We start from the raw sequence: 16,753 nt of genomic DNA, 5'->3' as shown, positions 1-16,753 counted from the left end.
CTCATCATTTTTCGCTTTGAGATCCAACAGTTCAAATGCATTTTTGGACCTCTGCCATGTCCGATCGGTTTCCAGACTTCCAGTTCCAGACCGAGACAGGCGCCGCAGTACAGAAGGTTCGCGACATCCGTCCGCCCCAAAGCCCGCAACGTCCGCTCTACTGCTCATGCTCTAGCCAGCTGACGGGATCCACACTGCGCCATGTCTTTCCGGCCGCCGCCGCCGCATCCGTCCCACCGGAATCCACGGCGATTCCCCTCCGCCTGCTATCTTCTAGTACTCACCCTCGCTGTCCTCGTCGTCTCCACCGCCGCCAAGTCCTCCCGCCGCCCCATATCCGTACGTCTCCCCGCCTGACCTGGCCCTGCCTTCTCTCCTCCGTCCGCCTCTTCTAGTCTCTATCCAGCTCATCGCGCTTACCGAACTCGTGGTGCAGGACAACGAGATCCGGCAGAAGAAGGAGGCCTGCTACACCGACGTCGAGAAGTACGTGTTAGGATGATGAGTTCTCTGCTTGTTTTCTGTTCAGTGGAACGCATCTGACGCGATGCTTCTGAGTTCTGACGGTGGTTTCTCTCGGCCATGCCGCAGCGGGCTGTGGGGCTGGGCGTGCAGGTCCTCGCCGACGGAGAAGGAGAACTGCGTGCTGCGCTGCCTCTCGCCGGAGTGCTACGACCTCATATACGGCGGCGATCCAGTGAGTGGTGGCATCAGGATGTGGGGTTTCAGCAGCTGCGATATACTTGATTTATTGATTTTTTTTTTGCTTGGCTGCGTTGTGCAGCTTGAGGAAGGGGAGTTGGACTATGTTCGAGGCCAGGAGTACAAGTACTGTATGCACAAGTAAGAATTACCAGAACATCTCGAATATGTTCGTTTGGGGTTTGGAATGTTGAATTGGGTCTGCCTTGTGTTGAAGATTGAAAAAATCGTAGATTATAAGTTGGGTTGGAGTCCATGTAAGATCCCAATCATATGATCTTAAACATAAGAATCATAAAAATGTGATACTATTGTTGACTGGAATCATAGAATCAGGCCCTTGATCAAGATTGTAAAGGTGAAAATTTGTAAGACAGAAACATAGATATTAACAAGCATTATTGTGGGTGCATTTGTAAATGAAGGGAAATGATATTGATACTCCCTCCGTCCACAAAAGAATGCAATTCTCGCTTTTCGAGGAGTCAAACAGTCTTATCTTTGACTAAATTTATATAAAAAGGTACAAACATTCATGATACAAAATAAGTATCATTAGATTATTTATAGAATGTGTTTTCATAATAAATTTATTTAGAGACGTAAATACTAGTACTATTTATTATAAACTTGGTCGAACTTGAGCTAGATTGATCGGCACGGATATCACAATTGCATTCTTTTGTGGATAGAGGGAATACTATGCCTTTTATGGTTGACTAGCTCTCTAAACATACAAATAATTAAATAAAACCGCACGACTAGGAAGAGAAATTTAAGTATTGAGAGATTAGGAATAAGTAGGAATGATTCAGACCCAAGGTAAGGTTTGTACCTTATACAAGTGTACCTTTTATCAGTCTTCATTTACTAATTTTATCGTAACTATTTGTAAATCTTGGTAAGTGCTATGAGCAAATTAAAAAACAAGGTAGATTATACCTCATCTGACTCAACTTTGTTTGACGTATTCTATCTAGCAACTATTTTGGTGTCTAAAGGGGTAAATAGCGTGGAGGTAGGTGAACATAGTAGTTTCACCCAATTTTATTCCACCAATCAAACGTTGGGTTAACTTCCCTATTGATTATTGTCTAAATTAAACAACCTCCATAAACTGCAGACTGCAGTAGAACTGAAGTTTTAGTCCCTACTGTTCCTCACTCAACTAGAAGTATATAACTAGGACAGTCGGTCTCTGTAGTCTAGAAACTAGGATAATAGTTCTCTACGAGAAGATTCTTTGCTTGATATATTCACATTTGGATTCACATGTTGCAGCTTTTATTATCCATTCTGTTCTTTTCTGTTTCCGAACTCTAGTTTCGGGCATTCTTTTGGAAACTCTAATTTTTTCCTTTAAGATATCAAAGTTGTAATAGTTATAATCATCGTATGGATTTCTTTTTCTGTTTAGCACTAGACTGTCTGGCTTTGAAGTTGGTTACCTGATCATATCCCCGCACACCCACATTTGTTTTTCTTTCAGATCATCCCTTGGAGAAAGCTTGGATGGTGTGAAGGGATCCTTCAGCTACTCATGAAAGAATGGGAAGAAAAAGGTTCTGTTAGTCTGCTGTAAATTTTATTTTGCAATCTTGAACAGACACGCATATTTTTTAGATAATGGTATTGTAAATTCTAGACTTCGCTTTTTCCCAAAGCATCACCGGTGCACCACCTTATATTAATTTTCATGAGAGAATTTCAGTACCTAATAGCCTTGGTAGTAAATAAACTAAGGCAGATTTGACCAAGTTGGCAAGTGTTCGGTTGGTAACTAAATTTAGACAAGATCCCTTAGGCATGGCAGTGTGGCCCATCATCTTTAAACATGCCCGGACCAACGACCTGTATGCCTCACTGCGGTGGCCAGCCAACCAGCTGTTTGGTTGGTAATGGTTGCACTGAATCTGCTGAAGGCAGTGGTTCGAGGCATGTTTGATGCATTCACCTTGGGAAGGCAAGGGAGGCATTGTTTATCTTGTCAAGTGCTTGTTTAGTTCTCAAAATTTTGCAAAATTTTTCAAGATTCCCTGTCACATCGAATCTTTGGACGCATACATGAAGCATTAAATATAAATAAAAAATAAAACTAATTACACAGTTTAGACGAAATTCACGAGACAAATCTTTTAAGCCTAAGTAGACTATGATTGGACACTAATTACCAAATAACAACGAAAGTGCTACAATACAATTTCCCAAAACATTTCGCCAACTAAACAAGGCCCAAGTTGCAACGACATGCACACGTAAGTACAAAGGCAAATTAAACATTGGATTACATTGTTGACCACACCACTGTTACGTGCGTGAAGTATCACGAAGTTACAATTCCTTAAAATAGGAGTAGTATTTTAGCCAACACTTGTGATACCAACAGAGTGATTCTTTTTTTTTTTTGGAGGGGGGTGGGGGGAGGGGACCAATAAGGGATTTTATAGGGGCCAGGGCGCTGGCCGCTGGAAACCTTATTTCACACTCTTTAACGGATAATAAGCCACTGAAAGGGCATACGTTTCCATTTCACCTCTGCAAAGGAGAGTGCTCTCCAGAATCTCAGCATCAGTAGCACTAGCATCCATGGTTATACCAACAGCAGAACATTCAATAGAAGTCCCATCAGCTACTTGATCACCTTGCTTTCCCTGCATTCGCTCACACTCCCTTCTTATCGACTCAAGGTCCTCTGCCACTTGCTTCATGCTGGGCCTGTCATCCATTTGCTCTGCAAGGCAGTCAATTGCAACACGGCCAACCTTATGAAGAAGCTCAATATTCTGAGCTGGGAATGTAATCTCTTCATCATACATCTCAAGTGCCTTTTCTTCTGTGAAGTTGATCTTGAGGCTGTTATTTCCTGCATATGATGGTTTTTTTTTCTAGTAATCAGCTCTAGAAGGACAATTCCATAACTGTAGACATCTTCTCATTCAGAATACCCCTGGCATACACAGGGTCCAAGTACTCAATGTCCGCTATCGCATTCACAGATTCAGCATACGTTTTCTCTATGGAAAGTAGCCTTGATGTCCCAAAGTCAGAAACCTTTGGCATGAAGCTCTCATCAAGAAGTATGTTACCTGATTTCACATCTCCATGGAAGATTTTTGGAGCGACAGATAAATGCATGTATTCAAGAGCTGCTGCCGACTCAGCAGCAATATCCAACCTTGTTTGCAGTGGAAGTGGAAGTCTTGGGGTACCATGAAGGACGTCGCAGAGGCTTCCTTTAGGTGCAAACTCATAGGCCAGCATTGGAATTTCCACCTCTAAACAGCAACCCAAGAGCCTAAGAATATTCTTGTGTTTAATTTCAGCCTGGATCTTGATTTCATTCGCAAACTCCTTCATTCTTATTTCCCAGAAATTTTTAAATTCTGGATAAATGGAGGTATGGGGTACTGGAGTGGAAAGCTTTTTCACTGCAACAATCTGATTGTCATTGGTGGTTCCCTCGTAGACCTCTCCCAAGCTACCTTTGCCAATAACAGTGCTATAGTTTCTTGTGATGTGATCTAATTCCTTCTTCGTGTAGATCTTGATGTTATTGATACTTGCCAGTAAAGGACCTCCATTTCTCTCAAAGAATGCTCGAAGCTTTCTCTTCTCATTCATCATAAAAATAAAAATTGATAGCGCTATAACACATGAGATGCCACATATTACTCCTGTGAAAAGATAATGGCAAATATAGTTCAGAATTTAGACAGCTTATACATCCTGCCTAGCTAGCGTACCTTTCAAACCCACATTTTATTTTAGATGATACTCCCTCCATCCCTATAAGTTGTTCCAGCTTTTTTAGAGAGTCAAAACATCTCAAGTTTGATTAAAATTATATCCATGTAAGTCAAAACTCGAAGACATTTGAGACTCGAAGACATTTGAGCCCCACATACTACATATGTCCACGTTAGTCAAAACGCACTATAAAAAATACTCTGAACTATAAGGTGGTTTTATAAGTTATAAAGAGGGTATGTTGTCGGATCTCTTTTTAAAACTGTCCGATATTCAAAATTGGGAGTTTTAAAAATTTAGCTACAAGCTCGAGTGGCAAATCAGACTTTACTAAAAATAAGCATTGCATTACCTATACAGATCTTTGCTCCACGAGAGAAATTGGGATCGCATTTCTGTTGCAGTGGATTGCCGTGGCTGCATCGTTTACATTTGCAATCATAAGAGCCCTCTGTGTTGTGACAAACCCCGTAGCACGGATACTTCTCCGGACGCAAGCACTCGTCAAAATCTGCATGGATGCATCTGTTGGTTTGATCTCCCAACCACAGTGGCCCAACGGCCACTTGGGCCTTGACCTCGCGCTCTGATCGGGGGCGCCCAGTCCATCTATGGTTGGCGGGCCCCTGTCACACTGCGCATTAAATAGAGGTGGGGTCGGCGGCTCTCAGTAAGAGGTTCGCCTGAGCCATACGCCCCACCTAGAAACCCTACTCCGATCTAACAGAGGGGCGCAGCCAGTGACGGGAAGCACCGCCGCCGCCACTGCACTGCGCTACCACGGTCTTCACTGCGTCGCTCTCTCTTCTCCGACCGTCGCTGCCTAGCGCAGAACTTCACCGATGAACCTGATGGCCGGATCCCCTACTCAATGGATGGTCAGTGCCTAACCCTAGCTCCTACATCTCCCTCTCTCTCTTTGTCTCCTACTCCCGAAGGAAGCTCCAGGTCTATTTGATTCAACTGCTAAAGAAATAACCCACTGGATCCACATCTAGATGATCTAAAGTGACTTAACAATGGTATCAAAGCCGGTTCTAGTATGTGGATCTTGTCAGGGGCTAGAAACCCAGAAAGGGGAGGGGTACCCATAACCCTAACCCTAACAGAAGGGAAAAGACATGGACGACGGTCCGGGGGAAGTCTTACCAGGGCTTCCCCGCCGCCGTCACTACCGCCTCACGCGGGATGGAGCACCCGCCGCTGGTTTGCTGACGCGCGGGAAGAGATGGATTAGATCTTTTCGGATCTGAACATACAGACTAGGGTGTTTTCACTAACCCTAACCCTAAAATGGGTGATAGAAACAGAGGGCTCGGATTCAAGAAAACGACGAGATCCGAACCCTAACCCACTACAGACTCGGGGAAGAAGAAGAACAAAGTGAATCCCTAACCCTAGATCCAATCCCCATCCCCAAATCGGTCAAAACAGAGAAAAAGAAAAGCAAGGCCGGTGGCTTACCTCACCGCTGCCATCTCTGCCGTCGTGCGGGAAAGACCGGACCGCGCCGGTGTTCGTCGCCGAGGTGCATCCGCGCGGGTACGGGTACAGGGCGCCGACACGGAGCCGCTTGATGGCGGCGCGCTCTCCCGACGGGGAGCGCGCTCGTCGGCAAGAGAGCCCGCAGTGGCGCCGTCTTTGTTTTCTCCTCCGGCGCGGCTTGCTGTCACTCGTGTGCGACGCGCTGCTGAGAGAGAGACGCGTGAGAGAGACGGGGAGAAAGAAATGAGCCTAGGGTTCAGAGGGAGGCCGGCCGCGGCGCGGTTTTGATCAGGCGATACGGCCGGACGGCCGTCGGATTTGATCCGACGGCATGGAATGACCGGGCCACTCAGCGGCCCAGGCGGGATTGAGCTTTCCCGGCCCAGGCCCAGGTTGCGGCCTGGGCGCGGGGAGGAAGGCGCGCGCGTTGTGGTGGGCCGTGCGCTGCTGCTGCTTGCGGGCCACGCGCTGCTGCTGCTTGCGGGCCGCGCGCTGCTGTTGCATATGGGCCGAGCACGTGAGCAGCTGGGCCGCGTGCACTGCTGCTGCTGGGCTCCGGGCTATACAGTGCTGGACCGGGCCAGAATGCACAGTGATGATTAAAAAAATGTTTTATTATTTTTCAGAAGCAAATTTTGATGATTTCATTCAAAGAATAATTTAAAATCTCTGATAATTATTGCACCAACGTGTTAGAATTTTCAGAGAGTAGAAAAGTACAGCAAAATGCTTCTGAAAAGTAGAAAAGAAATTTTGTCAATTTTCCGCTGCAAAGTTAAAGGTTTATTGTCTTCTAATTTGAAGAGCAGTTATAGTTATTCAGTAAATGATGAAAAGTTTATCCTCCAATTAAAAATTTTCCAGCTGGTTCTAATTTTTAATTAGAGGAATAGACGGTTGATAGTTAAGATAAATTATAATATTGTTATTTTCTGACCAACGTTGATGATAACAATATTATAAGTTTATTTATGAGTTTAAGTTGAAAGTTAAATTATGGTATTGTTATTTTCTGACCAACGTTGATGATAACAATATTATAATTCTATGAGTTTTATATTTAAAGTTTAAATCTCTGATGAATTTTGCATCAAAGTGACCAATTTTTCAGAGAAAAGATAAAGATCAAGGAATGCTCTTAAACTAGAGAAATGTAATTTTATGTTTCCGCTGCAATAAAGTTGATTGTCTTCTAATTAAATTCGAACCAACGGGAGAATTTAATTTTGAGGAGCAGTTCTATGTTTTATTCCATTTCTGCCCAACGGTGATGTGGAATTAATGTAAAAGAATGATGTTTTATTCTATTTCTGCCCAACGGTGATATAGAATAGAACATAAAGTTTTCAAAGTTTAATGAGCATTATTGTTGAATATTTTTCAGACAAAAGACCTCCATGCTTTCATTCTTGAAGGCAGTAAGAGAAATGAGCTGGGTACTTGTGACTCAGATGATGAAATGCCTAAGGGCAAGTTATGTATGAAAGAATACCATTGTTTAAGGGACTGTGTTCTCTTTAAAGAATGGCTTCAAAAGAAAAGAATTCTAGGATATTGATCCAAGAAAAGAGATAGATTAATGAGAGTCTTCATTGAAAAATGTCTTTTATGTACTCTCTGTGAAGAAGAATTTATTTTCAGTTTCACTTATGAGAGTTGTAAAAGTCATATACATGTTTAATTTGACTAACATTGGATTACACATGTGTGTTAAAGAATATTCGGATTTATTTCTGAATTTGATGATTGAACACGAGCCAATCCTGGCAATTATGTCTGTTCAAGAGAACTATCTCGCATGGCGGGAAAAAGTTTGTGATAGTACCCGCATGGCGGGAAAAGTTTGAGAAAATACCCGCATGACGGGGTAAAGTTGACATAGTACATATGTTAACCAATCCTGCAAGGCGGGAGAGTTTGGCATAGTACTTATCCTGCATGACGAGAGGAGGATGTGATGATTCATATGCTCTAAAGAAATATCCCGCACATGGAGAGAAGTTTAGGATAGCTCTTATGCTATTCTAGTATTTACCGTACACTCTGATTGTGTCATGGTCATAAGTACTCAATGAGTTTGAGAACAAAAGAAAGTTGCATGTGAACCAAGAGATAAAAAAGATATGCAAGTGTGACTTGCAGAAGTATTGATAATAATAGACTATGTTGAGTTTTGAAGTGTAATGAGGAAAATGTACTCCCATACGAATTTTGTTTGCATGATGTAATCATGTGGATGAAGTAAGTAATCAAAGTTTCCTCATTCACAAGAGTTCTGAATGTTTTGAAATTATGGTAGAAAAGTTCATACCATATTTCGAGGGGGAGAAATGTAAGATTAAGAAAGATACTTCCCCATACTTTAGATAATGCAATGCATACTATGCATTGAAGGTAAAAGTGATCTATAAAAGATGAATGTGATCGTTGAGGGAGTAAGACGGTCATAATAGCGATACCCCTAAAGTAAAGAAATAGCTAAATTCCTAGACTTTTTATAGTTCCGATGGGAAGATAACATAGTCAGCTAGTATTTATACTAGATGACGCTATATGAGTTTTTAGCAGATTAAACCCAAAATAAAAAATTTGAAGATACACCATCTTTACAGAAGATGGAGTAATCTAGGGGAGCATGGTATGTAGATACCTAAGGCTTGAATAGAAGTGGGATTACATATCCACTACAATGTTTTTAGAGCAACAAATTGCTTTATACATGCTGATGTTGTATGACATATACAACATCAGATGTTAGCTCTTAAAGAGGATGAATAAGTAAACAAGGATCTTATGATACAGGAGGCTATAGAACAATTGCCTTTTGGCAATGAAGAGTAACAATAGCCTTATATGAAAGAAGTGCCACGAGGCCCTAGAAGGTCTCAAAGAATAAGAAAATCAGATATTTATGGTGACTAAGAAGTAAAAGTTAAGAAAGAAATTCAAATAGATAGTGATTCCACCTCATTTAAAGAAGCCATGATAGGCGTTCACTCGTCTAAATAGCAAGTAGCAAAGGAAGATGAAATGAAATCGATAAATACCAATGATGTTTGGAACTTAGAAAAAAATCCTAATGAAGCCAAAACAGTAGGCTATAATGGGTCTATAAGACAAAGGTGACTCCAAAGGGAATATAGAAAGATATCCAAAGGGAATATGGAAAGCTATAAAGCGCCACTTATGGTGAAATGATTTACATAAAGAGCAGGAATAGATTATAATGAGCATGCAAGGATTCTTTTAGAATCATAATGGTATTAGTGGCACATTACGATTTACAGTTACATCAGAAGGATGTAAAGACACATTCCTCAACGAGGATTTGTATGGAAATGTTTACATGGCATAACTCAAAAGGTTTTGTCGTGGAAGGAAAAGAACGTAAAGGGATGTTGTCTAAAGAAATCCATTTATGGATTAAAGCAAGCTTCAAGACAGTGGTTCTTGAAGTTTTGACAGTACAATAAGAAAGTTTGGGTTTTAAAGAGAATGTAGAGGACAATTATATTTATGCAAAGTTTAAACAAGGGAAATTTATTTTCCTAATCCTGCATGTGGGTAGCACCTTACTCACTAGTAGTGGTGTTAATCTACTGTTGGAGAAGAAGCAGTTCTTGTCCTCAAGTTTCAATAAGAATGATCTTGGTAAAGCATCATTCGTTACAGAAATTGGAACTTACCAAGATAAAAGGAAAAGGGGTATTAGAACTATCTCAAGTGTATACTTAGAGAAGATTCTAAAGAAATAAAGTATATATGTGAATAAACCTGCGCCTGTTCCTATAGTCAAGGGTAATTGTTTTCGGAACTTTCAGTGTTCCAAGAATAAATGTGAGATCGATCAAATGGACGTCCTATATGCTTCAGCTGTTGGAAGCTTATTGAATGCTTATAAGCAAGAACTTACCCTTACATAGTTTATGTATCCGGGATGTTTTTGGCAGAAGTCCAGTCCAGATATAGATCACTGGAATGGAGTTGAGAATGTTTTGCAATTGTACAAAGATTTATAGGCCTCATGGTGAGTAAGAAAGAATAAGTACTCTCAAATAGATGTGGGTACAAATGTTAAATTTTGGCGAGATGTTTAGTGAAACCCACATAGTAGCTAACACTCGCAGTTGGAGTTTTATTGTGGAAAAGCTCCAAAGAAACAGTTGTGGTGTCATCAAAGATGCATACACATGGTATAGCTTGTTATGAGGCTTAAGGACAGACGAAGTGGTTAAAAGAACTTACACCCGGAATTAATAATGGTATACAACAGCAATAACCATTTAAGTAGTTCGCTCCTATAACAACAGGTCAAGTGTGCTGCCAAACACATTGACATTAAAGTTGTACGTTGTGAAGGAGAAAGTCCGAAATCATACTAAAAGTATTGAACATATAAGTAACAAGCAAGTGCTTGCGGATCCGCGTACAAAAAGCTTACCACCCAGTGTGTTTGGAGAACACACAGTCGACATGGGTTTATGGTATAGCCTATGATTTCCGGACAATAAAGGGCCCAAAGTTAAAGAATTTGTTTCAAAACAGAGATGTGTAACGTAGCTGTTAAGTCTATCGGCGATTGACCGTGACGATGAAGCATGCTCTATGCACTAATCTGTGATGGAACAAATAAAAGTGAAAAGGATTAAAGTCAAAGTTTAAAGTTAAAATATGAGATGAGATCAAGGGGGAGAATGTTGGTTTGATCTCCTAACCACAGTGGCCCAACGGCCACTTGGGCCTTGACCTCGCGCCCTGATCGGGGGCGCCCAGTCCATCTATGGCTGGCGGACCCCTGTCACACTGCGCATTAAATAGAGGTGGGGTCGGCGGCTCTCAGTAAGAGGTTCGCCTGAGCCGTACGCCTCACCTAGAAACCCTACTCCGATTTAACAGAGGGGCGCAGCCAGTGACGGGAAGCACCGCCGCCGCCACTGCACTGCGCCACCACGGTCTTCACTGCGTCGCTCTCTCTTCTCCGACCGTCGCTGCCTAGCGCAGAACTTCACCGATGAACCTGATGGCCGGATCTCCTACTCAATGGATGGTCAGTGCCTAACCCTAGCTCCTACATCTCCCTCTCTCTCTCTCTTTGTCTCCTACTCCCGAAGGAAGCTCCAGGTCTATTTAATTCAACTGCTAAAGAAATAATCCACTGGATCCACATCTAGATGATCTAAAGTGACTTAACAGCATCATGCACGACTCCGAAGTCATGATTATTTCGGTGGACATATATAGTGGTGAAAGCAGTTTCCTGCCTGCTGCATGCTTACCGGTGCATCCATCGACGATGTACGCGTTGCCCTCGTAGCCGTGGGAGCAGTTGCATGTATACCCAGGGCCGTTCACAGCATCGACGCAGCTACTATGCTGGCTCTTGCACGCGTACGATGAACTGCTGCTCTTCATGGCGTCTGAACAGGTGAACGCCGACGCCCCGTTGGGCCGGATCGCCCAGTCGAGCCACACCGGCATCGTCCGCTTCCTGTCCATCTTAAGGTCAGCGGTGCGGAACTTAGCTGTTCCTCTCCACCAGGAATCCGTAGCTACACGGGCTGAAGTTGTAGATGAGCCGGCGGACGGCCAGGGACTCCTCGTCGTCGGTGTCGACGCCGACGGAGTTATCGGTGAGGTCCGGCGGGATGTCCACCCTGCAGCAGCCAACGCCGGAGCAACGGCCGTCCCTGACGATCTCTGCTCTCCTGCAGTAGGAGACGCAGCCGGTGTAGTACTCGTAGGGGTACCCAGCGCTCCTGATGCTGTTGGGCCGGCTCTGGATGTACGCCGTGACGTCGCAGCCGACGACGAAGAGCTGGTTGTGCACGTCCGATATGCGGAACACGCCCTGCGGGTTGAACCTCACGGGGGCTTCGGATTCGTACGAGCGCCGGTTGCCGGACCTGTCGTAGCAGGTCCAGGCGATCGGCAGCTCCACTCGAGCGCCGGCCGGCACCACGGACAGGTTCAGGACCTTGTAGCCCGTGCCGGCGAGGAATGCAACGCTGCTGCCGTCGCACGTGATCTCGAAGCCGGGGCGGAAGCAGTTGGCGCCGATGCCAAAAGGGTAGGGGACATCGACGCGGCCGCATGTAGTTTGGCAGCCGGGCAGTGCCCAGTCCTTCGCAGCGTCGACGGACGGCGCGGAGGATAGCGTCATGAGCACGAGCAGCGGCAGTGCCGACACGGAGGATACCATAATTCCCGTGGCTACCATGGTACTCACACTAGGCTTCTGGTTTCCTTGGCCGCCGTTTCCACAGCCCCGGGTTTATTACATACTACCCCGTTCCTAAAATAAGTGTGGTTCTCGCTTCTCAGTAAGTTAAGCATTTTTAATTTTGATCAAACATATACAAGAAAATATTAATATTTATAGTATATAATTAATATCATTAGATAAATTATCAAATTTATTTTCATAACAAACTTATTTGGAAATATAAATGTTGCTAATATTTTCTATAAATCTAGTCAAACTTAAGAAAACTTGACTGAAACATATACATTAATAACGACACTTATATGAGGACGAAGGGAGTATAGGCGGAACGAGTGGATTGATACCTAGTTGGTGAGATGTGCGTGTTTTGGGTGTGATTCTCCGTTATTCGGTGGCAGGGCAGCTAGCCCAGCGCCCCACCTTAGTTAGTCCTTAACAGAGGCAGGCAACCTTAAGCGCCCACCTCAGTTAATATCGATTAACCAAGGCAGGCGTTTAAGGTTGCCCGCCTCAGTAAACCCATTTTCAGAGGCAAACACACTATATATAAGGCCCACCTCTAAAAATAGTGGCCTAGCTCCCCACCCCAAACAAAGGTCCATATCTATCCCCTACTGAGCTCATATATAGTGGAGACTTAGGGTTTTTCTTCTCAGTTCATTCTCTCCCTAGAGCCAACCCTCTCCTTCTTCCCTCTCCATAGACGGCGGCACCCCTCCCTCTCCCTCTCCCCCATAGGCGGCGGCGCCTCTTCCCCTCCCTCTCCCCATAGGCGAGCAACGACCGAATCTGACGAGTGGGCGGCCCCCTGCTCCGGCCACGCCCGGATCCAGCATGGAGGCGAGCAGCGGGCGGATCCGGCGTGGAGGCGAGCAGCGGGCGGACCACAGCGCGGCGGCGCCCCTCCCTCTTCCTCACAGGCGAGCAGCGCCCGGATCTGGCGAGCGGGCGGCCCCCTGCTCCGTCCGCGCCCAGATCCAGCGTGGAGGCGAGGAGTAGGCCGGCATGGAGGCGAGCAGGGGGCAGGGGGCCAACGGATCCGGTGAGGAGGCGAGGAAGAGGCCGGCGTGGAGGCGACGGCAGCATCCTACGTCGCCGGGTTTGGCTAGTGGCCTCAGGAACTGGCTCGACGGCAGGCTTAGGACGGGCTCCGATGGGCTCGGGATTTTGTTTTTGTTTTTTTTATTAATTAACCAAGGCGGGCATTCTAAGGAGCCCGCCTCTGTTAATTGATTTACCGAGACGGGCAAAGCAACCGCCTTCGCTAAGGATTGATTAACCGTGACCTTTGAACGGAGGCGGTTGCGTTGCCCGCCTCCATTAAGATTTGTATAGTAGTGTGCTCTAATATGTTTGTATCATGAAATACTAACTACTCGGTTTGTTTTCAACTATCATGAAATACAAGGTAGCTTAGGAATTTTAGATCAGATTATGGGATAAAACAAACGACGGATATTTACATGATTTGGTATAGTTTTGACTTAGGACAATTTTATACTTCCTTATTTAACTGTTGCCTGAATACTGGTCACTGGACTTTGGTACTCCAGTAGACCGGTACTCCACTTCTCGCACCAAACGCAGAGTGGGCATCCTATCAAATGTAGGTAGTTGGTGGAGTGGTTGAAGCAGTAAACACTATTTTTCAACCACAAATCAACCGCCAATCTGAAACAAGTCCATGATGTTCATCGCCGCGTTCTTTTTTCGAAAAGAAATTAACATCTGGTTTTCACTGACAACATCATTCTCGTGTGTCGTTTATATATACAACAAAGGATTGATTGACCGACAATATTTTAATTATATATCTTCCTTTGGATCTTACTGTTTGTTTTTCTTTTGCCTGTGATCTCAGCGCAATGACGTTACTACCGCCTTGCTTGATCACCAAACTAGGCCAAAACTAGGCCCCCTTGCATCGTTGAGTTCTACACCCCTGTCCCGGTATAAATACATATCTCGCCTTTTAAGGAGTTAATTTTTTTAAAGTTTAACCAAATTTATACAAAAATATACTAATATTTTTAATAATGCATAATAATTATCAATTAGTTGAGTATGGAGTATATTTTATAATAAATTTATTTAAAGATACAAATGTTAATATTATTTTCTATATTGATACTTAAATTTAAAAAGTTTGACTTTGTCGAGAAGCTAGATGTGTATCTTTCTAGCTACGGAGGGAGTACTACTAGAACGTTGACCTATGGCATTTTGAGTTCTTTTTTGAGACTTTTACCTCTGTATCATTATAAAAGATGATCGTTTCCCACATGCCACTAAAAAGTTGGGCCGCACCCATGCGCCATCCACCTAAACTTTCTTGTCTCCCAGGCCATTCCATCCACTTTGCAGTCTAACAGAGGGAAACGGCATGGAGAAAAGATCTGCTTGCCCTGAGGCCATAGAGGCTGATCAAAATCACCATTGTCCTTCTGTGCCACTCCCTGGCCGAGCTGGGCAGTTGTGTTGGCGCAAAAAAAAACTAGAGTATGTACGTGATGCGTGAACATATGAATTAATGTGCACCTTTTTTAATGCCAAAAAACTAGAGTATGTACGTGATGCCAACACAAGAAATGAACACAATATATAATAATAATATTTAACACAATATATAATAATAATATGGTTCATAGACCAACATTTGGTCATTGGTTTTCAACGCATTAGCTAAAGTTTTCAACATGTCACCAACATTACAGCAGGCACATAAGTGCTTCATCCAGACATTAAGTTCTAGTCAAGCCAAAATGAAATGATGCCAGCAGGCACAACAAACAACAGTAGCTCATGTACTACTCATCCAAAAGTAGGCACCAGGCACAGCTTTAGCAAAATAGCCACAAAAGCAAATGAGGCCAAAAGACATCCCCACACAACAATCAGGCAGACACCTTTCATTCCAGCATTACCTTCTTCTTGCTCCTGGTATTTGAAGCTAGGCTGGCTGGGCTTGTTGGTACAAGGGGAGGCTTCTTAGGTGTCAGCTTCTTCTTCACTCCTATCTTCATTCTTGGTGAACTCTGGGGCAGAACAACCTCCAGTGGTGGTGTCTGCACTGTTGCAGTTGATGCCTAGAGGGAGACTAGTTCATTGGAACCAGTTCTAGACCTGTTACTATCAAATACCAGTTATTGGAACAAGCTTCATTACAATGGGAAATTGCAGAACTATAGGAAAAACATACCTGCCAGATAGGGTGTTTGGAGTTGTTGATGGTGCAGTGATAGCTGATGCCTTCTTTTTCTTGGAAGTTGTTGAAGAAGATGATTTGCTCTTCCTCTTCTTTTCTGCAGCATTGGCCACTACCTCATTGTGTGGGAATACCATCCCTGTTGATGGAGTGGCCACCACAAGGCTAGTCTCTGTATTGGTACTAGCTGCTTTCTTCTGCCCTTTTCTTTGGGAGACCTCTGCAAAAGACAATTATTAATAGAAAATGTAGTTCAGTTAAATGATAGTTTCATTTATGTAGATGTATTTGATTACCTTTCTGCCTCCATTGCAGCTATGTCTGCTAGATCCCCATTCTTGCAAGTGTACCAGTGATGCCCTAATTCATGGCATATGGGACACTCATGTTTCTTCTTCTTCTTCCCACTTCCTCCCTCCAGAGCCCCTTTCATCCTATTTTTCCTTCTTCCTGCCGTTGACTTAAGCAATGGAGGGTGCATGAAGAACCCATGTGTGGCTTTGGGCCACATGGACTTGTCAGGAATACATGGGACAGAGCCTGCATAAGCTTCTTTGAATTTCTGGATAGAAAAGTACTCATCTACATGGTCTTCTAGTTTTGCTCCATGAATTGAAGTGATGTACGCAATAGCATATTTGCAGGGTATTCCTGACCCTTGCCAAGCATTACATGAACATGTTCTATTACCTAAGTCAACCACAAACCTAAATGAACTACCCCCCTTAGCACAAACTTCTGCAACACCTTCAAGTGAGCTTGTGATCACTTCTATGTCAAGGTTGAAACTGTCTTCTCTCAGCTTCTTCACAATATGAGGTAAAATCTTGCCTTCAAATGTCCTTGCCACCCTCTTCCTATGATTTCACTTGATCAATATCTTCTGTCTAATGGCGTCCATCAAGTCATCCAGGTGCTTCCCTTTCTCAGGCTTTATCCAATTATTGAAGGACTCAACCAAGTTATTAGTGACATAGTCCACCTTTGAACTAGTGAAGAACTGGCTCCTAGTCCACTTTTTCTTGTGAGTCTCTTGGAGATATACCATAGCCTCTGGTTTGGCTTGAGCCATTGCCTGATAGTGTTTATTAAACATGTATGGGCTCCATGAATATGCAGCTGCCCATAAATGACCATCAAAAATCTTTCCACTATACCTCTTCTTGAAATTTTGTACTAGATGATACATACACTCTCTATGTTTACATCCTGGAAAAACCTCACTAACTCCATGCATCACTGCCTGTCCACAATCTGTACTGAAAGTAAGTCCATCTGGGCTGCCTATTGCTTCCTTCAGCCTCTCCATGAACCACACCCAATTCTCATTAGTCTCTGAATCAATGACACCAACTGCTACTGGGAACATCCAGTTGTGCCCATCTACTGCA

The 16,753-nt window shown here is 43.7% G+C and overlaps 2 protein-coding genes and 1 pseudogene across 2 annotated transcripts; 1 reads left to right on the top strand and 2 right to left on the bottom strand.

Moving 5' to 3' along the window:
* Positions 1–69: 69 nt before the first annotated feature.
* Positions 70–2,365, top strand: LOC136549831 (uncharacterized). The gene is made up of 5 exons (XM_066541257.1): positions 70–339; positions 437–486; positions 592–697; positions 785–843; positions 2,192–2,365. Exons 1-5 carry the CDS (start codon positions 202–204, stop codon positions 2,244–2,246), a joined length of 408 nt encoding a protein of 135 aa, XP_066397354.1. The 5' UTR covers positions 70–201; the 3' UTR covers positions 2,247–2,365.
* Positions 2,366–3,176: 811 nt separating this feature from the next.
* LOC136467663 (wall-associated receptor kinase 3-like) lies at positions 3,177–11,412 on the bottom strand (annotated as a pseudogene).
* A 40-nt stretch (positions 11,413–11,452) lies between these two features.
* Positions 11,453–12,151, bottom strand: LOC136467654 (wall-associated receptor kinase 2-like). Its single transcript, XM_066466424.1, has one exon. The coding sequence runs from the start codon at positions 12,149–12,151 to the stop codon at positions 11,453–11,455; it is 699 nt and encodes a 232-aa protein (XP_066322521.1).
* Positions 12,152–16,753: the final 4,602 nt, after the last annotated feature.

The sequence above is a fragment of the Miscanthus floridulus genome, chromosome 1 (assembly GCF_019320115.1).
Source record: "Miscanthus floridulus cultivar M001 chromosome 1, ASM1932011v1, whole genome shotgun sequence".
NCBI classification, from domain to species: Eukaryota; Viridiplantae; Streptophyta; class Magnoliopsida; order Poales; family Poaceae; genus Miscanthus; species Miscanthus floridulus.
This window is presented reverse-complemented; position numbering and strand designations above follow the sequence as displayed.

What these genes read in the sequence shown, in the direction of transcription:
- LOC136549831 (XM_066541257.1), top strand. Translation starts at nt 202, where the DNA reads ATGTCTTTCCGGCCGCCGCCGCCGCATCCGTCCCACCGGAATCCACGG. An exon ending in TGCTACACCGACGTCGAGAA is followed by an intron (nt 487 to 591) that starts GTACGTGTTAGG and finishes GCCATGCCGCAG; the next exon opens with CGGGCTGTGGGGCTGGGCGT. An exon ending in TACAAGTACTGTATGCACAA is followed by an intron (nt 844 to 2,191) that starts GTAAGAATTACC and finishes TTTTTCTTTCAG; the next exon opens with ATCATCCCTTGGAGAAAGCT.
- LOC136467654 (XM_066466424.1), bottom strand. Translation starts at nt 12,151, where the DNA reads ATGGTAGCCACGGGAATTATGGTATCCTCCGTGTCGGCACTGCCGCTG.